This window comes from Polyodon spathula, chromosome 1, assembly GCF_017654505.1.
Source record: "Polyodon spathula isolate WHYD16114869_AA chromosome 1, ASM1765450v1, whole genome shotgun sequence".
Lineage (NCBI taxonomy): Eukaryota > Metazoa > Chordata > Actinopteri > Acipenseriformes > Polyodontidae > Polyodon > Polyodon spathula.
In genome coordinates, this window is record NC_054534.1 from 33125206 (window position 1) to 33151801 (window position 26596).

General features: G+C 38.9%; 1 protein-coding gene across 1 annotated transcript in view; it reads left to right on the top strand.

Moving 5' to 3' along the window:
- The first annotated feature begins 1133 nt into the window (after nucleotides 1–1133).
- Nucleotides 1134–26596, top strand: part of LOC121317481 (phosphatidate cytidylyltransferase 1-like) — a 40307-nt gene continuing 14844 nt past the window's right edge. The window contains exons 1-5 of the mRNA XM_041253471.1: nucleotides 1134–2075; nucleotides 17176–17318; nucleotides 19208–19304; nucleotides 19561–19658; nucleotides 21435–21574. Of these exons, the coding sequence (XP_041109405.1) occupies nucleotides 2016–2075; nucleotides 17176–17318; nucleotides 19208–19304; nucleotides 19561–19658; nucleotides 21435–21574 (538 nt within the window). The 5' untranslated portion in view covers nucleotides 1134–2015. The remainder of the gene's footprint in view (nucleotides 2076–17175; nucleotides 17319–19207; nucleotides 19305–19560; nucleotides 19659–21434; nucleotides 21575–26596) is intronic.

Consider the following 26596-nt stretch of genomic DNA (forward strand, 5'->3'; position numbering starts at 1 on the left):
CCACGACACCTCAAGAGGGCTTGATGGTGATTCTGGCATCCCAGCATCACCCCCCTCTGTCCCCCATGCAACTTGGCCCAGCTTAGTTACCCGTACATCAGCGTTGCTTTCTTTCTATTGTGCTTGAGATCCCCAGCCAGAATCTCAGCCACAGCCAGTTGCTACTCTATTCTTTGTTGTGTGCAACTACAGCTATGGCCAAAAGTTTAGCATCACCTAGAATTTTTGGATTGGATTGGAAAAACAATGTGATTCCTAAATTGGATGACATTTCTGATTATAATGTTATGCACACTGAAGCATTTTACATACGTTCTGTAATATATGCTACATCACCAGTTTCAGTCACAGTGGACAAGGCAGCTTATCTAATGTTAGAGGGCTGAAAGTAGTTCCTCAGTTGGTAGGTGCTTCTGTATCCAAGCTGGCACAAATTAGTGAGGTTTTATAAGGCAAAGCGAAGGACCACTGTAAAGAATACTGCAGATTAATCATTGAGGAATGGAAACATAACATGTCTAAACTCTATTGATGGTGTCTATGAAGCAGGTTAGGCCAGCATCACATGATTTCTTTGAAATCAGGAAGTTCTTACACAGACCTGGTAACTAGGATTCTACAGGCACAGATCCGCTCAAAATGCTTCGAACTACTAAAAACAATTGTAATGGTTAAAAAACTACTTGCCCTTAAAGAGAATGTGTTCCTTTTAGTTACTGAGTTGTGCCATGTTAGAAACTGAATTTCAATGACTAGGGGGAAGAGTATTGAAATATAAACTGCTCTTGCTAGAATGAACCTTTGAAAAAAGAAATTAAGGAACTTTGATTAGTTAGACGGTACTGTAATGTGACACTAGAAGAAAAATCTAAAAAACAACACATATGAAATGTCATTTATTTCAGTTTTCTGTCGAGAATGCTTTGTATACGCATGTATTTCTAATATATATGCAGTACTTTCATTTACTATAATTAACAGTTAAAACTAAGAAGTCTTACAATAACAATACATTGTACTCATTTTACAGTCACACTATTATCAGCACTGTTAGGTGCTGCAAATCTTATCGAATAGGTGGTCTAATTTAAAAGCTAAACTACAAACTAGTCTAATCATTTTAGTAATTTATAATGGCGTTATTAGCCCAATCACTTAAACATAAAGTGACAGCGCTAGCTCACTTTACCACAGTAATAAGCAGATTATCTAGCATTAGCAATCAACATAGGAACACTGTACTAAGGGTCAGGCTGCCATCTCTCCAAGGAATATATTTACAGTCATCTGAGAACAACAAAGAATGTCTCAAATGTAGATGAAAATGAACACTGTCTGATTAGAACATTGCAGCACTGAAGCCAGCGCCATAAGAAATGCATTGATTGAAAATTCCAATGCATACAAATCGTGGAAACATACCGTACACATTATGTCTTCCTAAATGTTCGGCGAACACACAACAAACACAAAATATAACTTGCATCAGACTGTGTGTAGAAATACAGTACAACATTACTTCAGAATAGTCAGAACCGTAAGGGAAAAAGAATCACTGAAATATCGCACATAAAGCTGTTGAATAGAGAAAATGTAGTCAGTACTGCCCTCCACACTTACGCGTCGCTGTGGCGCCGACTGAGAGCGGTCTTTGCCGCAGTGCAAACGCTTTGGGTTTCCTGTAGATTCAGAGTGTGGCGTTTGTAGGTTAACTTGCGTCAGAAAGAGAGTGAGAGAGGAGAGAACGAGGATTAGACTTAGGTCTGCTGCAAGAGCTTGGTGACACTGCTGCTGCAGAGTTATAAACAAACGCAGGCAGACTGACAGGGAAGTGGGGCTTAACAATTACTGTCAGTACAGAACTGTCGTGTCAGGGTGTAATTTACCTGGGAAGGTGATGTTAAAACACTGACATTTCGTGAGTTAATTGTTTTCTAGATAGCGCAGGAGTAACAAGGTGCTTTTCTGTAGATATTTACAGTGTTTTATACTGTCTTCGTGAACTGACAGAAGAAATGACAGAGCTGAGAAAGAGAGGAGGCGGAGACCGTGATGCAGAAAACATCAGTGACAAGGTAGGACACTGAAAATATGCAAGTTAATAATCACTTTGTAATTACAGTTGACAATATACAGCGCGACCCACGAATTTAGATAATACAATTCTAGTTCGTCATCACAGCAAACTAAGCATGGGACTTTAGTAAACACCACTACGTTTATAACATGCTAGTGACATATTTCGATTAGAAAAGGCGACGCACTGCTTACATTATTTACAGTCGCTATGGTTTGCTTTACTATTGGTAACAGTTAATAGTTGAAACGTTAAAATGATTCTTCAAATCATAACATTTAAAATCTGTATCTAAGTCCACCATCAACATGTAATTCACAATCGTGTTATAATTAATAAGTTAAACTACGAAAAGTACAACATTTAAAGACCAGTACTACTAGCAATGTGTTGCTAAGAGTAGAATTTCCATGATGACTTGTTAAGAAACCTTGTTGTCAAACACGTTAACGTTTACAGTTTGTTAAACTGCGAAATCTTCGCGACTTTTGTTATTTAATAAACCGACTATCTGGAGAAAAACTGAATAGTCCCCACCCCCACCTGGCTAGTTGTGTTACGGATTTCTCTTTTTTCACACAAGTCAGAACTGCGAACGACCGTTATCATATACGCAAGGGCACTTATTATTGATGTATTATAGCCTAGTAGTCTGTATATATTTGAGTGTCGATACATTAAGTTACAGTAATGCATATCGGTTGTGGAAAAGTACCTGTTATGACAGAGATTTGAAGTAACGTTTAACCTGTCGTGAACAGCCAAGTGGGAGTGCTGTTAATACACGCCCGGTCAACAAAGGAGTGTTGAAAGATCGTTTAAAAAGTAAATAAATAAAAACACAAGCAGTTGGGTGTCTTCACAGAAATAACGCACTATGAACAACATATATAGTTTCTTATACCCTGCCTGCTCACGTGAAGACTTGTGTTTGTGTTGTGATGGTTTTCATTGTGAATAACTTTTCCACTGCAAAGGTATACAAGACACTAACCGCACCCCCCTTCGCAATGGGACTGAGTTAGTCATTTATACTAGTGTAACTATAGCTACAGTCAATGAGCGTGCAAAGCCCTGACCTATAGCAATTAATTTAACTATCGAAAGACAATAAATATTACACTTTAACCTTTGTGAAAGGTCGAAGTTTGCCAGTGTTTTATTGTTTATAGTCTATATATTTACTGTTAGAACCATCAGTGCGTTCACAATGATTCAGTCTTACAGAAGTCAGGGATTCAGTTACAGCAAGATGGACAACCAACGTTTTTAACCTCGTTTACAACACTGCAGTAATGCAGTAACTGTAATGTGCTATTAGTATTTTGCTGCTGGAGTCCTCAATTAGGCTGTTTGGATTGATGTAAACAACAGTAATGTTAGTACTAATTACTGAAAAGCAAGTATGTTATACCAATTTAAAGTTAAATGCAAATCATATTTTACACGTTCTTATTAATGTATTTCTGTTTTGTCCATAAACATTTTAATAAAAATAATTTCTTGAGTACTCAACTGAGAAAGAAGATGCATTAGGTGTTCTTCAATGCGATGTTTGTTTGGATTGAGATGGAATGTGTAGCTCATTGTCAACTGAAGGGTATATAATATTATTTTTAATTGATTTCAGTTAGCCAAGGTGCTTACTAAAATTATACATTGCATTGTTCATGGCAGCCATTTGACACATATAACATGCAGAATTGTACCACAAAATGTTCTCCATTTTCTATCAATGCAGTACAACTGGAGATGGAGATTTTTTTGCCAGATAATCTGTACTGTATTTGACCCCAAAAAAGGATTTTCATGCAATGTTGTCACTCTGCATCGATAGTAAGTGGATCATATTTAGGGTAGCACAGTACTTGTGGAACAAACTGCATCATTAAAATATTTTGCATATTTTTAAAGAGACGATTTTCTATTCAGGAATACCAAGATATTTAGGGCCTGATTTTCAAAAGGGGCAAAATAAGAACTAGGTCGCAAAGTGATTTTTAAAACTTGATTTGGGTCACTAAACATATAGCTTTCAAAGGGTTGATATAAAATATGTCATGTACCCACCTGTTGAACCCTTAAAATTATAAATAAATTGATTTAATTATAGTCCAGTATTAAAAATAATTTTGCGACCTCGTACTTATTGTACCCCATTTGAAAATCAGGCCCTTAGTGAGCAAGTAGTCTGAATGAAATTATCCAGCAAAAAGCTTCCCTCCCCAGTTTTACTGCTTACCAATAAAGAAAAAAGAGTGTTTGGCGGTACTAGTTTACGTGTGAGATGGATTGCTCTTTAATACCTTGCATATTTTTAAATAGGGAATGGTTATCAATTGAGAGATACCACAGTATTTTGGTAAGTAAGGGAGGGGTCTGAGTGAAGAAAAATGGAAAATACAAACCCAACCCCAGATTTCTTTAAAACAGTGGTGTCAAACTCCAGTTCTCAGGGTCCGCAGGGTTTTCTGGTGTTCATTCCAATTTGCGCTCTCAATTAAAATAATTGATCTAAGTATTTGTTCAATTTGACATAGTTCTATTTTTCAAGGTGTTTTACAGTTGATGGTTTTAAAAATGCACTTGATTCAAGGTACACTACCTGTGAAACATTCGGAGGCCTGAAGAGAAGTGTTAAAGATGACGAGTTAATAAGTAATTAGACCAATTAAGTAATTGAGAGCTCAGGTGGAATAAAAGCCAGAAGACACTGTGGCCCTCCAGGAAATGAGTTTGACACCCCTGCTGTAAATTATTTGTTGTTTCTACTGTTTGTGTCGGTACTGAATATGTATCTTTACAATTAAATTATTAAAATAAATAAAAAGTAAAGCAAATTCTTACAGCAATGGAAATGGTTTCAGTCTTAGCTGACACTTTCCTATTGTTGACTTTGGAAAGCAGTATCTCCGCCCCACTCAATGACAGGGTGTCGCCACCTCAGCTGGTCAGAAATGATATATATATATATATATATATATAATATAGATATAGATATAGATATATATATATATATATATATAGATAGATAGATAGATAGATAGATATATAGATATATAGTTATAGATATATATATATATACATATAGATAGATAGATAGATAGATAGATAGATAGATAGATAGATAGATAGATAAAATGTTACATCAGTGCTGGTTCTTAGCCGTCCTAACTCATCTGTGTGAAAGGGGTATGAGACTGCTTTTGGGAAAGAGCTAGATACTAAAAGAAAGATGGATTGCACCTAAATAGGTCAGGGGAAAGTAAACTAGCTGCAAATATTGAAAAAGTCTTAATTTAAGCAAATGATTTAAGCTAGGACTCAGGGAGGGGAGCGAATCTAAACAGGTGTGCAAAATAGAAGTTAAAGTATCTTACCACTCTCGCTACTCGTTGGCATTTAGTAATCACAGTGGTGCATGTTATAGTAATCTTCATATCCCTATTACCTCTGCTCAATCACATTCACTTGATTGATCAATCTATGCCTGGATTTATCTAATGTTATGTCGTTTTTTTAATAAAATCACTCTAATCAGTGATTTTAGTATATTATTATTTTCTCTTTAGAGAATTCCTTCATAATTGTACCAGTTAGACCTGTTAAGGCTTCTGGAAGCTTTTTTCTTGATTACCTTAGAAGAACTGAGAGAGCTAGTCCTGCATATGAGACCCGCTACATGTGCTCTTAATCTTAGTGGAAATAATTGTAGCCTAATCATCAATCTGCCATTTTTACTTCTAGAGAGTTGTTGCCAATCAAGTACATACATTTGTAGTTCTTAATAGTGCATATGAAAAATTTCCATCTGGATTTCGTGCTGCACATAGCATGAGACAGCCCCAGTTAGAGTAGCAAATGATCTATTGATAAGCGCTGACTGCCATCCCTCAGTTTGAATCCTCCTAGACCTTTTGATACTGTGGACCATTTTACTGAATCGTCTTGGAAGCTCAGTGGGATTGTCAGGTGGTGTCCTATCTTGGTTCAGTCTTTCTGATAGGTTTCGGGTTGTCTTTGTTGAGGAGGTGAAATCAGAATTGTCTGAAGTTGTCTGCGGTGATCCACAGGACTTTTAGGCCCTTTATTATTTTTGTTATATATGTTAACTTTAGGTGTCATTATCCGCAGACATGTAATGAACTTCCATTGTTGCGCTGATGGTACTAGAATTGAGAAATGTGGGGGTCATCTTTGACCCTGATCTATCGTTCAAAAAAGTTACTTTTATCATTTGAGAAATATAGCTAAACTTAGACCTATTATTTCTGTATCTGATACTGAAAGACTAATGTGTGCCTTTGTTTAATCTAGAATTGATTTATTGTAATGCACTTTTCTTTGGTATCCCAAACATGTCTTGTCTCTCTTACAGCTCATTCAGAACACTGCATGCAGCTAGAATTCTGACTAAGACTGGAAAAAGTGAACATACTACTACTGTTGTGGCCTCTTTGCAGTGGCTCCCTGTGCAGTTTAGAATTGATTTTAAGATGTTGCTTTTAACATATAAGACCCTGAATGGATTAGCACCCAGTTACTTACAGGAATCACTGACCCTGTATACTCCAAACCTCACTCTTAGATCACAGGATGTGGGGCTGCTGGTTATTCCTAGGGTGAATAGAAATAATACAGGAAGAAGGGCCTTTTCTTGTAAAGCTCTTAAGTTGTGGAATTCTCTGCCGCCTGCTGTTAGGGTAGCTGGGATTCTTACTGTTTTTAAGTAAAGATTGAAAACTTTTTTTTTTTTGCTTTTCTGTCTTAGTTTTCCTATTTTACAATAAAAACTGCATTTTCTTTTTGTCCTTTTTTAAATTCAAATTTTATAACATTTTATTGTTCATTTTCTTTGTGTGTGTGTGTGAAGTGCTTTGGTGTCCTTGTGATGAAAAGCACAACAGAAATTGTTGTTGTTGTTTTTATCATTAAAAAAAAATTAGTGGTGTTACAGTAAGTTAATTGTTCTGCTGCCTTCCTTTAACTCTAGAAACCAAACCCCAAACCCCCTCTCCTGCTCTGGCCTCTGGGGAAGCTTAATATGCATTAGAAATCTACAAATACAAGCAAGTTTCACCATTTGGTGATTTTTGTTAATTTTGTAAAGCAACACATTTCTGAAAGAATGTGTAACCCGTTTTTTTTTTTTTTTCCTTAAACGATATGGAACACTGTCCATTACAAAATGTCACCACACACCACCTTGACTAAGATGGCAGATGCCTGTGTCTTATCTGTTTCACAGTGGCTTTCTCATTTAACCATGGCAGCTTATGGTATTAATTTCAAAATCCAACTAAATAGCTTTTGCTTGCAGTGTGCTTGTTCAGTTTATGTGTGCTGCACTAGTAGAAATATCCAATTAGGGACTTCTCCACCTCTGCAAAGGATGTAAATGGACTGTACACTACAGATAAAGTACATTTTGTAGCTATAGTGCAGCCTGCTTGATTGTAATCTAAATGTGTTGCTGTTTCATGCTGGACAGGCACAAAATTCCCTTCTTGATGACTGCTGCAATGTGAAATTGTGGCTCCCTGTTGCTTGGGATTAGTGAGACTTTTATTCAGCAGCTGATACCTGACCTGACTGTTTGTCCACCTGCTCTGAAATCTGCTCTTCACCAGCAAGATGTTGAATCCCAGTGTGGACTACCCACAGTGAACAAAAACATCTAATTCCAAACTAAAACATTGCTTCAGCATGTATTGTGCCTATAACATCACAGGCCAAACACTTAACCATGGCAGCTTATGGTATTAATTTCAAAATCCAACTAAATAGCTTTTGCTTGCAGTGTGCTTGTTCAGTTTATGTGTGCTGCACTAGTAGAAATATCCAATTAGGGACTTCTCCACCTCTGCAAAGGATGTAAATGGACTGTACACTACAGATAAAGTACATTTTGTAGCTATAGTGCAGCCTGCTTGATTGTAATCTAAATGTGTTGCTGTTTCATGCTGGACAGGCACAAAATTCCCTTCTTGATGACTGCTGCAATGTGAAATTGTGGCTCCCTGTTGCTTGGGATTAGTGAGTCTTTTATTCAGCAGCTGATACCTGACCTGACTGTTTGTCCACCTGCTCTGAAATCTGCTCTTCACCAGCAAGATGTTGAATCCCAGTGTGGACTACCCACAGTGAACAAAAACATCTAATTCCAAACTAAAACATTGCTTCAGCATGTATTGTGCCTATAACATCACAGGCCAAACACAATTCTTCTGTCTTTTCATGACTTGACAAGTAAAACAAAGTAGTGTTTCAGTGGTGGTTGAACAACATGTTTTTGTATTGTATCTTGGAATGCATGTGGATGCCCATTTGATTTGCGGGATGCCCAATGCCAGAATCTTTTTCACAGCTGCATGTACAGGTAATGGACAAAAAAATGGAAACACCTGTGTAAATGAGGGATACCAAGTATATTGAAAGCAAGGGCTTCCACACAGGTGTGGCTTATGCGTTAATTAAGCAGATAACATCCCAGCATACTTAGGGTCATGTATAACAATGCTGGACAGGCCTGTTTGCCTATAATTATGGCTAGCATGGCTGCAAGAGGAGACCTCAGTGACTTTGAAAGAGGGGTGATTGTTGGGGCGCGTTTGGCAGGAGCTTCAGTGACCAAGACAGCTCAACTTGCTGATGTTTCACGAGCAACGGTGTCTAAGGTGATGTCAGCAAGAAACTCAGAGGGAAAGACATCATCAGCAAAGAGGGCGGAAGCACATACTCCAGGATTGTGATATCCATGCATTAATTCGAAGTGCAAGGCAAAACAGGTGAGCAACTGCAGATCAATTGACTGCAAATTTCAACCTGGGGCGCAATGTATGTATGCAAGTCCAGTGGTTCAAGCACAGGTAATGGACTACCAAGCAGTGGAGAAATGTGACATGCTGAGATGAATCATCCTTCACCATGTTCTCGACAAATGGACGAGTGCATGTGTGGCGCCAACCTAAAGAACTGTACATCCCTGAGTGCTTGGTTCCAACAGTGAAGGGTTCTGGTGTTTCCATAATATTTTGGGGCGCATTTTCCTGGCATGGTTTGGGTGCACTTATTCCATTAGAAGGCAAGGTCAATGCTAATCTCTACTTAATTGGGCTGAGTGATCTACTTCACCCCATGTTGCAGCATTTCTTTCCTGCCAGGGGGGTGTCTTCCAGGATGACAATGCCCCCATCCACAGAGCACGTGTGGTCGCCCAGTGGTTTGAGGAGCATGACACCGATGTTATCCATATGCCATGGCCTTCTCAGTCACCAGATCTGAACCCAATCAAGCATTTATGGGATATTCTGGAACGACGCCTGAGACAGCGTTTTCCACCTCTGTCAACCAGGTGTGAGTTGATTAACTTTCTTGTGGAAGAATGGTGGTGCATCCCTCCAGCAGAATTGCAGAGGCTGGTAGACTCAATGCCACGGCGCATACAGGCTGTGCTGGCCACACGTGGTGGCCCAATGCTCTATTAAGTGACTTTAGATTGGTGTTCCCATTTTTTTGTCCACTACCTGTAAATTGCTGTAATACCTACAAAACATAAAATAGACTCTTACATAGCTTGGCCGTGTACTGGCAAAATTATACACTCAGTACAGTTTAAATGGAGAAGTTGATCAAAATCAAATGTATTGTCCCTTATTTCCCTTAGTCGTATCAGAATGGAAAATATAAATAATAAACAAATAAAAAGTGATAAAATAAAATATACTTTCATATCCTCAAAAAAAAAAAAGAAAAATCAGACTAAAATAGCAACCCTATAGGACTTCTTTATACTAAACAGCATTCAACATATGGTCGTGCTACATTGTCAGAAAAATATGTTTAAAAAAATGTATAATTTGCATTAAAGTATGTTTTACTGTAATGCTACCTTTTGAAAACTATTGTACAATTTACTTTATTTTAACTGTTTACTTTGCATATAGGCCAGTAAGTCTGTTTGAAAACATGAGTAGTAGAAACTATTACCTGTGTTACAGATACCGGGCATGCCTTATGACTGTGGTGTATTTATTAAGTCAGTTAAGATCAGCTTGATCACCATGTTGGTTTCATGGCAGCTCCAGGTCTTAAGTGTAATTCCGGATCTGACGTGCACTAACACTTACATTTTAGTCATGACACTGCTATGCTCATAACAGCTTTTAAAAATAGCCACAACTGTTTTTGTATGCAGTGTTAGTGTTAATTGAGTATTAACCACAGTTACGGTATCATCATTTTAACTGAGTAACTGGAAGGGTAGCTTCTGGAAAAGCTGGTATAACTAGTCCTGTGAAGCAGTTCCTCAGGGGAAGGAGGGGTAGGGATATGGATAAGTAAACAATAAATACTTTACTGGTGAAACATGGTTTGATATTTCTAAAGTCTAAATCTGTTTACAAACTCCAGGCACTCCAGCCAAGTGAATTGAATTGAGGAACTGTTAAGAATAACTTCTTACTGTTACCCAAGGTTTTCAAATCTACTGTTCGCACTGTAAACGTAATCACTAGACTCCATATCATTGTGCTGAATATCTTGTTGTTTGCTTATTTTTCACTTTAAATGAGAGGTATAAGGAGGCTATGTGTTCCAGTGGTTAAAGAAACAGGCTTGTAACCAGCAGGCCCCCAGTTCAAACCCAGCTCAACCACTGACTCATTGTGTGACCCTGAACAAGTCACTTAACCTCCTTGTGCTCCATCTTTCTGGTGAGACGTTGTTGCAGCTGATGCATAGTTCATACACCCTAGTCTCATATCTTTAAAGTGCTTTGAGATGGTGGTCTACTATGAAAGGCACTAAATAAAAATAAAGATTATTATGTTTTAATACTACTTCTAATGCTCTGTTGGTCACACTGTTTACAGCTAGACCAGTGGGGTAAGACTGAGCTACAGTACAGGAAGTGATTAGATACTGGGGGAAAAAAATGTTTCCATGATGGAGTTAAATAAATAAATACAGAAATATCTAAATAAATATATTCTATAAGAAAATGGATGTCAAAGCCTTGGTTACTTATTATTCTCTTGTCTTATCATTTATCATAGTTGCTTTGGACTTTTATACTGCTGGGCATCCTGGATGACCTTTGCCTTTTGAACGTTGTTTTGGTTTGCTTTCGTAAGCTACAGAGTTGTTGTGTGAATTCAGTGTTGTAGTTTTAATTGATAATGCATTGCTACTGTAATGTAGGTTAACATTCAGGAAGACGGCTACAGTGAAACCAAGGCGACCAAAGTGAGCTGCCGCTGGGGGGGTCCACTAAGATTATTTAATTTCTCAAATCCAGTTCTGCAGCATTGCTGCAGTATAATCTCCGGCAACACGTTACTGTACGCTGGCTAGGGAAACCTAGAGGATATGGAGTCTCTTTGTTTTAAGACTCTGTTTTCATGCTGGTTTTAGGATTGTCAGCAGAAAGAAGGAATTTGTGGATCAGTTTAACAGAGTTCTGTCAGCCTTTCAGCTCCCTTTCAAAAACACATGCAAATAATCAGTGGTGTGTGAAGGTGGTGCTGTACGTTATCAGCAATACTAAGTCCATACTATAATTGTGACTGAGGAGTTGTCAAATGGGTGGAGCAAATTACTAAAAAGCCAGGAGATTTTGGGTTTATACCCCAGCTTTTCAAATGACCTGTGTAATCTTCACCTTTGATTCTGTAGTCTGACAGATGTATAAGTAGAATGTATGTGTGTAAAAATATGTCACTATCCAATTTATAAAAAAAATATTAAACAGTGTAATGATTTCACTGGGCTTAGAGGAGGAAGCTACAGGATACAGTTGGGTGAAATTATAAAAAAGGAAAAAAGTGAATAAAGTGGATAATGTTATTACAGTGTGCTACTACTGTAAATATGTACAAACTGTTGAAATTAACCATGCTTGTACAACACTAGGGGGTGGGTGGGTTGGGAGTTTTCAGCTATAGTGTAGTGCAGATTCAGCCAGTTTCACGAGAGCAGATTCCTACAGATCCCCTCAATAACATTCTTTTTGTCTGGTTAAGAATGCTGATGTTATCAAATCCTGTGTCCATTGTCATCTATTTTAAGCGCTCCATGGACTATGAAAAAGCATCAAGGCCAAATAAAATATGGGATTTTATCTATTTATTTATTTATGTATGTATGTATGTACTTTTTGAAATACAGAAAATGATGTGTGCACACATAAAAACATACTACCTCAACAAATATTGAGATAGATAGAATACAGTCGCTGGTCTGCTTTGCATTATACCTCTGTTTCTCAAGTTAAAAATAAAACAAAATAAATAAAAAATCTGTAACAAAATGGAGGATGACAGAATGGACTTTCTATTGGACACTCACTGTGGCTTGGAACTGGAATGGTAGCCTGGGGGGACGTCCAAATGTGTTTCAGAAAGCATCTGTCTGTGTGAATACAGGAAGAAAATCCAGTCATGAGCTTGGTTGCTATGGTCGAGCAGCTTCACACCAAACCCTTTGTTGCTGGGACGTATGTCCAACAGCGCCTTCTGTGGTGTAAGGTGTCCTATGAAGTGATAAATCACAGTGTTAGGAACAGATTGGTCACTCTCAGATTATTGGGACTGACATATTGGTAACCATGTTACTTCCAAAATAACACGTGTTAGGGTTCAGATGTGACTTGGACACCCAGTACAAATCCAGTGAGAGAGTGGTTCCAAAGCCCTTACCTGAACTCAACCAAACCAATGTACATTACCTGAGGACTGGACAGCAATACCGTCTGTGACCTACCAAAATCGTGAAGTGTTTCTACCTAGCAAAAGAGCAAAAGTCAAACCAACAAAGAACTGAAAAACATTTTTAAGCTGTTGGCCAAGCTGGTGAAAATACATGTTGCTGTTGGAGTGGTTTTGCATATCATCACTGTTTGAATTACTTAAAACAAAGGGAGTTTGCATGTTACAAAGCAAAAGAATTTAGTATTTATGGGCACTATTAACAAAACTTGAAGGATTAGTATTTTGAAGTTTGTTTTGATTAAATGATTCTAGTTTGTAGTTCATGAAATCTTTAATGAAGGTTTCAAAGCATTGTTTAACCTTTAAAAAAAAAAAAAAGCCCTTCTCCAAGGTTTTGTGAATAGAGCCCTGTGTTTCCAGACACTTGAGGTTATTGCTTGAAAGATCAGGAAAACATATTGGCAAGTACAGTTGTAGTTTTCTGCAGTGTGGATCATTAGTTTTAAGTAATGCCAGGAGTTTGAACCCAGTTTGAGATATGGTTCATTCCATTCTTCAGAAACATACTCCCAATTACTGCTGAATTAAACTAGAAAAAAATATTAATTGACTCCTTGCTAAGTTTTAATTCCTGGGCGTGGGAGGTTGCCTTATTTAGCATGGTTTTACGGACTGCTCCATAAAAGGAAATTCTTAAATGTCAGCAAGCTTTTTGAGCACAGCATACTGTATAGTAGATTAAACTCTTGTGCATTGCAAATTTCCTACAGTTTAACCATCACTATGACTAATCATAAGTGTCTGATTAAGTAAAAATACCCTTTCCGCTGATACGTACAGTACCATCTACCACAAATTGTTTTGCAAAATGTACAATTGTATTTTTTTTTTTAAAAGGCCAAAGAAAACTTATATATAGTCTCATGAAATAAAATTCTACTTTCTACAGTAATTAGGAACCAAACAGCTGGAGAAGGGGGGCCTAGATGAAGCATATGAACAAGTGACAGCTGATAAACAGGTCTTCAACACATTGTAATGTGAGCAACCAAAAAAAAAAAAAAATACTATGCAGGTGAAATGTGGACAGTGTTGGCAAAAACATACTTTACTTTGTACAGTGTACTTCTGCAGTGCACTTTTTATATAGATTAGTATTATTCATCTTAATGATGAGAAGACAGCAAACCACCCCTTTCCTTTTTTGAAAGGTAGATAGTCTTCCAAAGGTTAACCAAGATTAATGGAAGATTATCTTAAGTAGTTATTAAAGTGATTGCTTGTCATTTATGTATTGATTGATTGATTTTTTGTGTTAAATAAATGCACAGATAAATATGTAAAAAATCTGATGTGGATGGCTGTAGCTTTGACAAGTGCTGTGCAGCCAGAATCCTCCAATACTGTATGTCTTTGTTTAATTCAAAAGCTTTCAATACAATCTAATGTAAATCAAATCATGCTGAAACACACTCTGGATCACTAAAGTATTAATTAGAAGCTGTACAGTATTTTTCAAGATTCCACCGGTAAAGCTGTTGAGGTCTACCATATGTACAGCCAACCGAGTGTATTAAATACACTGTAAATTCAGATTTAAATGTAATTATGCAGTAGATGGTTGAAGACGGTTGATTTGATTCCCTTTAGGAGTTAGCTCATTTGATTAATTTTTAATGCGAAATGTGCGTGCTGCCAGAAAAGAAAGCTCACTGTGATTATTTCTGTGTGGAGCCAAAACAAACCCAGTAAAATGTAGCAAAGAAAGACCAAATATATTCAAGAGGCTTTAACTTCAGGTTGCTGTTTCTGTTTTGTAACCCAGGAAATGTTTATTCTCAGTAACGGTTGGCATGAGTGCCTACAATAATTGCGCTACTAAAAAAAATGAGACTGTGTACTGCATGGTGCGAGGAAGTTGCCTTCAGGTGACAGAAGAGCATGTCCATGTGGGACTATTATAGTTATAGTAAAAGACTGAAGAAAGTTAAATACTTTTTATCACATTTACAGTCATAATTTACCATACTCTTTTTAGCAATGCAAATGTAAAAAAAAAAAAAAACATCATTTTAGCCACGTTTAGCACTTTAGGGTGTTCCATTTATACTCTGACAGATTTTCATAGGGAACATGTCCTTTAAATCTCAGCAGTCCTATACAGCATTTACAGACTTGGTCTCCCCAAACCTTCATTTCTATACCTTCATGGCATTTTTTATTGAATTGAGGAAGTGTGGAGAGAAGATATTTCACACTGAGGAATGATTGCAGCTGTCTAATCTGCAAATTGAAGTGCTTCCAGGCACCTTTTGAAGATGTTTTGGATTCATGAATGCAAGGCTGGCTTAATGAGCAGAGATATGTGACTTTGAAACATTTCCTTCTATTGGTTGTAAGGCTTTTTGTGTTTATACAGTAGTGCATGTGCTTGTGCTTGGAGTTATGTAATCTCTACTGCTTAATAGTTTATATTGTAAAGATTAGGATTTTGTTTAGATTTTTTAATCTTGGAGGATACATCAGGGTTATAGCCCTCTGTGCCATACACAGATGGACGAAATGAAGCAACTGGCTTGGCAGCTGGAAAAAATAAAAACTTGGCGTTGAGGCAGTGCCATTGGAAGTGTATCACTTCCAGGGTTCTCCCCAGGAATTCTGTATAGCCGGTCGGCAGAACATTATAGCCGGGAGCAGTTTTAACGGAAAAATAAACTTGCCTTACCTTAAATACATAATAAGACAAAGAATTTGAATAATGTGTTGTTTGTCTTTGACTGTATCAGGTCGTGCTTGTTTATGTTCTACATTTTCTTTTTGTTGCTGTTTTTTATTATGGTAAGTTACCGTGCTAATTTAGGCACTCTACGATTTGACTGGGGAAAGATAACGTAGGATTATTAGAGTTCACACACAAAAAAAAACAAAAAACGGCAACCTTTTTACTTCCTTTTTCGCTTCTTTCTTGAGCTTATTGCTACAATTAAATTATTTTCTTTATGTTAAGTTTTCAGGGCATTTTGTTAATGCATGTTTATTTTGGTTTTTCGCTGTTCTACATTTTTTGAATGCAACTGTTCATTTTAATAATTTTTTTAACACAACAGTACTCACACACTTTTGGTCACCATCATAACTGTTGCATGAAACCACAGTGTAATAATCCAGTACCTCTGCACTTAAGCATTTGTATGTCAGCTGACAAGTGTTCAGCTGATATCCCATCACGCCCATTCTTAAAGGCGTACAGCCTCTACATGAGCCCCCAATATCTCTCACAAGCACCTGGGTACATATTGTTACGATATCACATATGTCTAGCTATTATGTACTATATATCACCTTACGGTACAATAATACGACAAAAAATGGACAATGATAATACCCAAAAATAATCGGAATCTTTTTTTAATAAAGTAGCTGCCGCAAATATAGTATTAGGCAGTGGATTGCACAGATCGCTGGCTTATTTTGACGACCCAAATTCTTTGTTTACATTTTTGCTTTGAAAATAATTGGTTATTTTTTTAGCAGTCATTTAAGTTTTAGCCTCTCGAAGTGCTTAACACAGAAAACCCGCACCCACTGTCTGATTGGTTAAATGTTGCGTCAAGACGTAACACAGCTGTCATGTGGTTCGAAGATTTTTTTTTCATCCAGCACTGGGCAACTGATCTAGTCTGCTAGAAGCTAAATGAGTCATTTTTGTTAAAGGCACAGTAGCATCTGCAAGACGGGCGGATAAGGTTTTTTCAGCCACTTTGCCAGGCCTGGCTGAAAAGGCCTGGGGAGAACCCTGACTTCCCCTTAGTGCCCAATATCATCAGGTGATGTGAGTGTTGTTTGATCTACTAGAAGCACTGGAAGCACTGTATTGTGAAACTTGAATTTTTAGCATTTCACAATCACAAGTGCCTCCATGGCTAATGACTGCTTGTGTGACTGCACTGTATAACAATTCCAAAACCTTGCTACTCTCCAACAAAAATGATTGTGTTAGAAACTACAGGGAGCTCCAGACAACAGCAGAGCATAGAAAATGCCAACTGCAAGGTGTATATTCTGTTGATTTCATATTGCTTGTACTTGTACCAAAGCAACTGTATTTGCTGTTCCTCTGTCAGTTGGAAAATACTTTTAAGTTGTGGCAATTTTAAATTCTACATACAACATACATATATATATATATATATATATATATATATATATATATATATATATATATATATATATATATATATATTAATTTTTTTTAGGTTGCTATTTGGGTGACTGATTGGGCATATTTGCATTACAACTTGCTCAATAGGATTATGGTGCATTGCCCATCTGTTCTTGCTCAATGAAATTCTTGTAAGCAAAATATCTTTTGCTATTCAATTTCCACAGGATACTGATGGAGATGACAGGATTGGAGTGGGAGGAGAAGGAGACAGAGACTCCAAACCTGACACAGATACTCCAGAAGTACAGCCCTCTGTAGATAACACTCCCAAATGTCTCAACAAAGCCCTGGCCGGGATGTCTTCAAGGTACCTTGAAGTCTGCATGCTACTACTCCTCTGTTTGTTAATACGTGTTGCTACACTGTAATACTGTCATCAGATGTTGCAGGCTTTTTAATTTGTTTTTATTTTAATATGACATGCATTACAGTGATTATGTTGGTTGGTGTGTCCAAAGGCATCACAAAAAGAAAGACTTTCCTGTTCATGGTCCCTTACAGTGCACCAATATTTAAGTGGATATGTCGTACATTTGATCAAATTCATGATTTACATGACTAATGCAGTCCTGATAAAAAATACGTTATATTTCTACATACAGTTCTAGTGGAAAACATCAAATATGTTGTTTCAAGTAGTAAAGTGAGAATACAGTTTTGGAGCTCTAATAAGAAGCAGATACTATTCGTACATCTATAATCCTTCTCAGCTTTGCGGGCAGGATATGCTGGATGCCTTTCCTCTGCCCTGCCGGATAGAATTACAGTTAAAGTCGGTGCAAACTCTTGTGAACCACAAAGCCTTCTATAATATCCCTGCAGTTACTTCACGGAAGGTTCTAAGATGACACAGCTTTTTTTTTTTTTCTTTTAACTGGCAGACAACAGGCTTCTTTCACATGCTTTTGAGTTGTGCAAATAGTCATCATGTGCTTTATTTGAAATTCTTGCTGCCTGATTCATAATTTGTTTTTAACTCTGATGTGTTAATATGTTGACTCAAAAAGTTTTTGTTTTGCTGAATTGGTTAAAGGTTAAAATATATAGATATACCAAATTTCCTTTTCCTTATTTTAGCATTTGAATTAGCCTTTATAAAATTATATTTGTCAATTACAATAAGCTAGGTTTCAAAATAAAAATAGTGATTATCAAGGTGCACTAAATGAGTAAAAGGGGTACTGTAGCCAATAATGTCCTCTTCTTATTTTTAAACTACTGGAACCAGTACCCAGTTCTCAGGAAAACATTGGGATTGAGCAAGACAGAGCAGTTCATATTCAGCTACAATTCTAGATTTGATCAACATACTCAAAAGAGCATCACTGTATTTGTATCCATTGACATTTTAGTTGTAGTTAATGACCAAGTTGACATTAAACAGATTCTGGTATTTGCAATCTGTGTGCCAAGTGTTGTCCGGAAAACTAGTCCTATATCTAATAAATTCAATTACAGTAGAGGAGCAACACTTCTCAGACCCTTTCTTCAGCTTAGCAGCCTTTTTTCTGCAAAGTGTATACAGAAGCATTCATACTTACCAGTTCCATTTTAAATTGAGCACCGTTGGGCTTCCAGTCCAGAGCTGTAGCAATATGGCTACAATGCATTGATTTCAATTTGAATGTCTTTTGCAACAGGTTTGTTATTTGCAATGTACATCAATTGGGAGGAAATCCAATATAACGTGAATCTCATTAGGAGGCTCATACAGTACATTACCATCATTGTATGACTATAATGTCCATACTTTTACAAATATTGGGAGAATTTCTGTGAGTTTTATATATTGGCTGCACAAATAACATATGTATATAGGGTTCTATAAAGTACTATATAGTGTGGTGTTTTGATAAGGTAACACACAAGGGGTACACATTATACAAGGGATGAAACCCGGGGCTGCTCAGTAAAGCACATTATACATAGAATGCCTTTAATTACAATAAAATCAACAGATATACAATGATGGATGGATATAAGGAATAGGACAAAAAAAAATCATAAGATTACTGTCTCTCCCAGAAAGGTATCCTAGTCTTTTGTCTGAGAGCAAACCCTGTTAATGTTAACATAGAAGAATGAAGACACCCTAGCCTGGTGCAGTAACAAAAATAGAAGAATATTCTGGTCCTTGGTTGTAGTTAAAAAGGTTTTGGAAAGGACATGTTTAACACTGTGCTTTTACCTTTGCAGGTGGAAGAACTGGTGGATTCGTGGGATCTTGACATTAACAATGATTTCTGGCTTTTTTCTAATCATCTACATGGGACCTCTTCCGCTAATGCTAATGGTACACTTGGGTATTTATTTACAGGGTTCTGTTGGAATTACAATTATAGTTTGTAGAGCATTGAGAGACTAGTATTAGACCCCGCTTGTCAGGTCTCAAGAATAACCCATGTAGTAGCACAGTATGTGACTATGTACACCCAATCCTAAAAATGTGTGTCAAGTGTCCAGAAATATTAAAAATCTTTACTTAATTACAACAAGGATATTATTCCTTTCCCATATGTTGAATAAAGAATTCTCTTTCCTGGTTTTAGGTCCTAGCCATTCAAATCAAGTGTTTCCAGGAGATTATAACTATCGGCTACAGAGTTTATCATTCCTATGAGCTTCCGTGGTTCAGAACACTAAGCTGGTAAGGAAACAGGACACTTTGTATGAGCAGCATTGAACTGAGGGGAGCAGTCGCTGTGATGACCTTCACTCCTTTGTAAATCTGTAAATGTTTCTCCTGATTTGTGGTGTAGAATGACACTGCATTCCTCAGAAGTAAGGCTAGAACTCAAGTCTTGTATGTTGATTTAATATTGTGTTTTTTTTTTTTCAGTATCTTTTTTATTGCTAGAAATGTGATTTTGAAATATCTGCAAATAAAATGTTGGTTTGTTTTTCTGACAAAAAATACTTAAAAGAACCAAATAAAAATTGGTTCAATACAAGATTAATATATAAAAACTATAATGTGTGCCATAGCTGATTGATGTAAACTATAAGCTAGTATCTGAAAAACAATGATGGGTAGTACAGTACTTGCTGAAAAAAAATAAAAACTCTTGGGGGTTACACCGCTATGTGCTTTTAAATCTCACTCTGTCGTAGTATTAGGTTTCGTCAAGGGACTATATGCAGGTTTGTTATGTAAACGCCTACAGCCAGACAAATGATTGAAGCTACAGTAAACCTTTGTTTTTTGTCATCCCAAGGCCATTTATTATTTTATACCTCTAAAGCACATGGTTCAGACAAGGTGTTAAACATGCTGCTGGTCTGCCCTTTGGATATATTTTCATTATGTTGGTCACATATTTGGAAAGGACAGAGTCATGTCATGTATAATGGTAGAAAATGGCTCATAATGCCTCAGTTTGTTTGTAAATGACTCCAAACAAATAGCACTGCTAAACAAAGTACATTGTATATAGTGCCTGCAATGAAAATTAGCCTGCAGAGCAACAACCCATTGGGGACAAAGAGAGGACTCTAATGACTAAACCCAGCCTTCTGTTATAAATTAGTCTTGGGGGAGAATTTGCACTAAATACTAGAATTGTTTTCAAAGCTAAAGTGGAGCCAGTTAATTCCCAGTTCAAACGCTCCACAATACTCCCTGGTATTGCACATGGGTAAAGATATATTAAACGCCCTGTGGGTAGTCTTTGGTGTGATCTACTGTACAGTATCATAGTAGTGGACTGGCACCAAATGCAAGCATGTATCTGATGCAATCTGTAAGGCCCATATTTATCAGGGAGTATTAAAGACAAAATGCATTGTTGTTTTGCAGGTGGAGAGCTCTGATACTCGCAATCCGTGCAATGTTTTTTTTATTTTTATATCTCTTGTTGGTATACGGTTTCCTTTTAAAATACTAAAATTATGACTAAAATTAAACACTAGGAGATTAGTTATTGTAAGGACCCAATTCTAATTTGTATAATGTGGGTACAGTAGGCCTGTATTTTTAGGATTACATCTAAAAATGTTAAACAACTTCTTGCTAGCAACAAAAGATTCCACAAATGCTGTAGTTGGTTAAGAAGACTGTACAAACAATGTACATAAATACTGTCTTTTAAATTTAGGCTTTGGAATTTGGCAGTTTTATAACCAGATATATTTATAAAAACATTAAAAATATATACTTGAAGTAATGACTGGGTGGGGGACCAACAATAACCCTTGACTGTAAAATAAAAATAAAAAAAAAAAAAAAAAATCTACACTGTGACCTACCTTATTCTACCATATGACTGGAAATTGAAAGATGACTGTAGTTTAACAGTGAGCTGCAGTATTACCACCACAATACCACGACAGCTTTATTGTCACACACTTGTAAAGTGGCATAAGTAACTGAGAAGGACACTGAAATGTAAGGTAAAGTTTCATACCTGCCTCTGTTTTGTACAAGGTACTTTTTGCTGTGTGTTAATTACTTCTTCTATGGAGAGACTGTGGCTGAGAACTTTGGGAATTTGGTCCAAAGAGATGAACCTCTACAGTTTCTGGTTCGCTACCACCGCTTCATTTCCTTCGCACTCTACTTGTTAGGTAAGTGTTTGATTGTCTGCTTACTCTCACGTGCCTGCAGCTGGTAATTATCTAAGACAGTTAGCAAGCAGCTTGCCTAGTAATCAAGACAGATAGCAAGCAATTATCCTAGTAATGATAACTTAACAAGCCGTTTAACCTATAAAGGGTTCTAAATATAAGCAGTAAGGTAATCATAGCTAGTATTTAAAATAAGTTACCTGCTGCTTTATTGCTTAGGAAACAAACACAGGCCGTTGCAATTCACACTTGTCTCAGTGCACCTGGAAGAAATCTAACGCAGTTAGCAAGAAATTGGTCTAGTAATTTAAGACAATTAGCAAGCAATTGTATGATTTTACTGAGAGACCATTAGTGTTACAAGATTATCCTTGGTGGCAGGGATTTTTACATGTAATGATAGTAATGATGTATTTATTTATTTATTTATTTATTTATTTCTGAAAAAAAAATTCAATATCAAAGCATAAATGGGATTTAGATTTTTAAAAATCTCATTGGAGTGTGCTGCATGCCAGCACCGTTCTAGGGTTAAAACATTCAGGGGTAGATGTACTAAGATGGGCCCATCACAGCGCAGACATACTGCAATTAGCATTTTCGTTGTCACTGTTCACAAAGTGTACATTTTGTCGTCTGTACCAAGATAAAACATGTTATTGAACAGAGCCGAAGTATACTAATTTAAGTATTTGTTGCGTCTTGTTAGCGAGATCTCTAGCATTGCGAGAGTCATGTGACTTTGTTCAAATAAATAGCGGGAGTTGAGTTGTGGTTTGCTGAAGCAGAGGGTGCCCAAATGATAACGTCTATGCATGCAAGAATCAAAATAACATTGTTTTTGTTAAATGTAAACGTCATCTGTACAATGCATTCTGTTCTGTCTTCGTTTGACCTATTTTAATACTGAGATATATACACACACACACACACACACACACACACACACACACACACACACACACACACACAGTGCCTATAGGAAGTCTACACCCCCTTGAACTTTTTTCACATTTTGTGGTGTCAGTGCCTCAGAGTTTCATGCATTTAAGGGGAAAAAAGTTTTTGTTGAAAAAAAAAAATATTAAAATACAAAACTGAAAAATTATAATTGGATAAGTCTCCACCCCCCTGAATTAATACTGGTGGAAGCACCTTTGGCAGCAATTACATCTGACTGGGCCACTCAAGGACATTTACCTTTTTGTTCCTTAGCCACTCCAGTGTAGCTTTGGCTGTGTGCTTTGGGTTGTTGTCATGCTGAAAGGTGAATTTCCGTCGCAGTTTCAGCTTTCTTGCAGAGGGCATCAGGTTTTCCTTAAAGACTTCTCTGTACTTTGCTCCATTCATTTTCCCTTCTATCTTGACAAGTGCCCCAGTCCCTGCCGATGAGAAACATCCCCATAACATGATGCTGCTACCGCCATGCTTTACAGTAGGGATGGTGTTCTTTAGGTGATGCGCTGTGTTGGATTTGCGCCAAACATAATGCTTTGCATTTAGGCCAAAAGGTTCCATTTTAGTTTCGTCAGACCACAAAACTTTTTGCCACATGGCTACATAATCTCTCGAGTGTTTTTTTTTTGCATACTTTAAACGGGATTCAAGGTGGGCTTTCTTGAGTAATGGCTTCCTTCTTGCCACCCTACCGCACAGGCTAGATTTGTGGAGTGCTTAGGATATTGTTGTGACATGTACACTTTGACCAGTCTTGGGCATAAAAGCCTATAGCTCTTGCAAAGTTGCCATTGACCTCTTGGTAGCCTCTCTGATCAGTCTCCTTCTTTCTCGGTCATCCAGTTTGGAGGGACAGTCTGATCTAGACAGGGCCCTGGTGGTGCCACACACCTTCCACTTCTTAGTAATCGTGTTGACTGTGCTCCAAGGGAAGCGACTTGGAAGCGACTCAGTGCTCACGGTTGAGTGTTTGCTTTGAAATGCACTACCCAGCAGAGGGACCCTACAGGAACTGCTGAATTTATCCTGAAATCATGTGAATCACTACAATTTAACACAGGTGGAGGCCACTTAACTTGGTGTGTGATTTTTAAGGTTATTGGTTACCCCTGAGCTAATTTAGGATTGCTATTACAAGGAGGGTGGACACTTATCCAACCAAGCTATTTCAGTTTTTATATTTAATTAATTATCTACAAATTTCTCAAATATTTTTTTCACTTGGAAGTTGAGGGGTAGGATGTGTATATAAAAGAAAAACAAATATATTTTAATTCCACTCTACAAGGCAACAGAAGGTGAACACTTTGAAAGGGGGTGTAGACTTTCTATAGGCACTCTGTGTGTGTGTGTGTGTGTGTGTGTATATATATATATATATATATATATATATATATATATATATATATATATATATATATATATATATATATATATTATATAAATGAAAGACATCAGATTCTATAGTGGGGGCTTCACCTTGCCCCCTAAAAAGCTTTTCATACTCATACAGTGGCCCCTCGCTAAACCATGTTTGTTCGACATAAGGAGGATTCAGGTTTAAAAAAAATACTATAAAATTGCACATTGTCACAAAGATGGCCGAAGTGGGCGGCGTCAGAACCAGGAAGGAATGAAATACACAGACAGGACAGATGAATGTGAAATGATGATGGCGCTTGCTTGCACCGGTTTTTTGAAAAATAAAAAGGTTTAACAAACAAACAAACAGAAACAGGACACAGCACTCTTTGCCAAAATAAGAGACAAACAAAAACGGATTATACTTAACAAAACGGTGCACGGACAGACACACTGACAAACACGGTGAGTTGATAAATTAACAAGTATCGTGCTGGTCCCACCAGCACGCAGTAGCAATTGTAAATAATTTCTCCTCTACCGTTCTCCACTCACCGAACACCCAACCGTGAGTGGGTGAAAACATGCTGTTTTTATGCAGCTGTACCAAGACTCGATTGCTAATCAGTCATTCAGTTGGAGTCTCGGTACAACTGCACGTGAATTAATAAAAGTGCAATTCCCCGTGCTCACATATTATTACTTTTTACTTGCACGTGAAGTGCTGTGCAATCCTCGTGCCTAAATACAAATATACATTTTAAACACTCGTGTTACACAGACCCGTTTATATCCCGTGTACCAATGACTATACACCAACATTAACATACAACATTTGACAGAAAATATACACAGGGGCAGGAACTTTGTCACATATACCCCCCCCCCTGTGCAAAGCACACATGGTCTCAATGGCCACCTCCCCCCTTAAAAGCCCAGAAGTCCAGCACAAAGTCCTGGGCCAGGACCAGAGGCTTCAAGGGGCCCACAGGTCGTAAGGCTGTCAGCAGCAGTGCTGACAGCGGGGTGGCATACTCCTGCCAGGGTAGTCCTGGCAGCGGAAAGGCTGCTTGGCGGGTGGTCTCCTGACCTCCCCCCTTCTTCGGAGTCGGCAGCTCCCCTTGGTGGGGCTCAGACCACAGTACTTCCAGCAGCGAAGAAACTGCAGTGTCTCCTGACCTCCCCCACGATCTCCGGCAGTGAAGAAGCTGCAGTGGGAGCAGGCCTCCGGACCTCCCCCCCTCATCTCCAGCAGCGAAACTACTGATGGGGTTGGTGGTCTCCAGACCTCCTCCCCCTTCTTCGTGGCCGGCAGCTCCCCTTGGTGGGGTTCCGGCCACAGTACTTCCTTCTGCGCTGCGGACCAACAGGCAGCCCCAGGCAATGCGGAGCGGCTGGCAACCCCAGGTGAAGCAGTCCGGGCAACCCCAGGCAATGCTGAGCGGCAGGCAACCCCAGGCGATGCTGAGCGGCGGGCATCCTTGGGCGAAGCGAGGCAGGCATCCTTGGGCGAAGCGAGGCAGGGAGTCAGGACAAGCTGATGTGCTGGCCCTCTTCGTAGCCGCTGTGGCCGGGTCATTTTTCCCCTTGCTCCCTTCAGCAGACTATGTAGTGACTGCTGAGGAATGCCAGCATCAAGTCCTGGTACTCTTTCTTGTACAGGGAGAGGCAGCTCCTGCTCCTCTCCCCCTGATGGTGATGGAGCCAGAGGAAGCTCCAGCTCCTCTCCTCGTGAGGGTGGGGGAATTGATACCAGCAGGCATTCATCCTCTGCTGGTGGGGAAAGTGATACCAACAGGCATTCATCCTCTGCTGTTGGACAGGGACCCAGCAGGCATTCACCCTCTGCTGGTGGACGGGGACCCAGCAGGCATTCACCCTCTGCTGATGGACGGGGACCCAGCAGGCATTCACCCTCTGCTGGTGGACATGGACCCAGCAGGCATTCACCCTCTGCTGGTGGACAGGGACCCAGCAGGCATTCACCCTCTGCTGGTGGACAGGGACCCAGCAGGCATTCACCCTCTGCTGGTGGAGGAGGCAGAGGCAGCTCCTGCTGCTCTGCGCCTGCCGATGGAGGTGGCGGAGGCAGAGGCAGCTCCTGCTGCTCTGCACCTGCCGGTGGAGGTGGCGGAGGCTTGTAGTCTCCTGGCGGTGGGAGCAGCGTGTAGTCTCCTGGCAACGGAGGTGGGAGCGGCGTGTAGTCTAACCTTGTTACAGGGGACTGATGCGGCTCTCCCTCACTTGCAGGGGACAGGTGTGGCTCTCCCTCACTTGCAGGGGACTGGTGCGCCTCTGGAGACAGTGGTGGGACCTCTCCCTCTAGCGCTGGAGACGGCAGCAACGGCTCCTCTCCCTCTGGCGCTGGAGATGGCTCCTCTCCCTCTGGCTGTGGAGGCGAAACCAGCAGGAATTCTTCCTCTGCTGGTGGAGATGGGAGCGGTGGACACTCTGCCTTCCTCATCTTCTTTCCCCTTCTCTGCCTCCTCCTCCCCTTCCTCTCCTGGGCCAGTTTCTCCTCTCCCTTTTGGTAGGGGCCACGGAAGGGACAGTTAGCGAACAGATGGTCCTGGTTGCAGAGGAAGCACCCCGGCAATGGCTTGTTAAATCGCCAGGGATGTCAGGCCCTTAGGCGGCACTCTTCCTCCCTGTCCTTCACCTCTTTATTCTCCTTCCTTCCCATTTTATTATTTATTTTTGTAA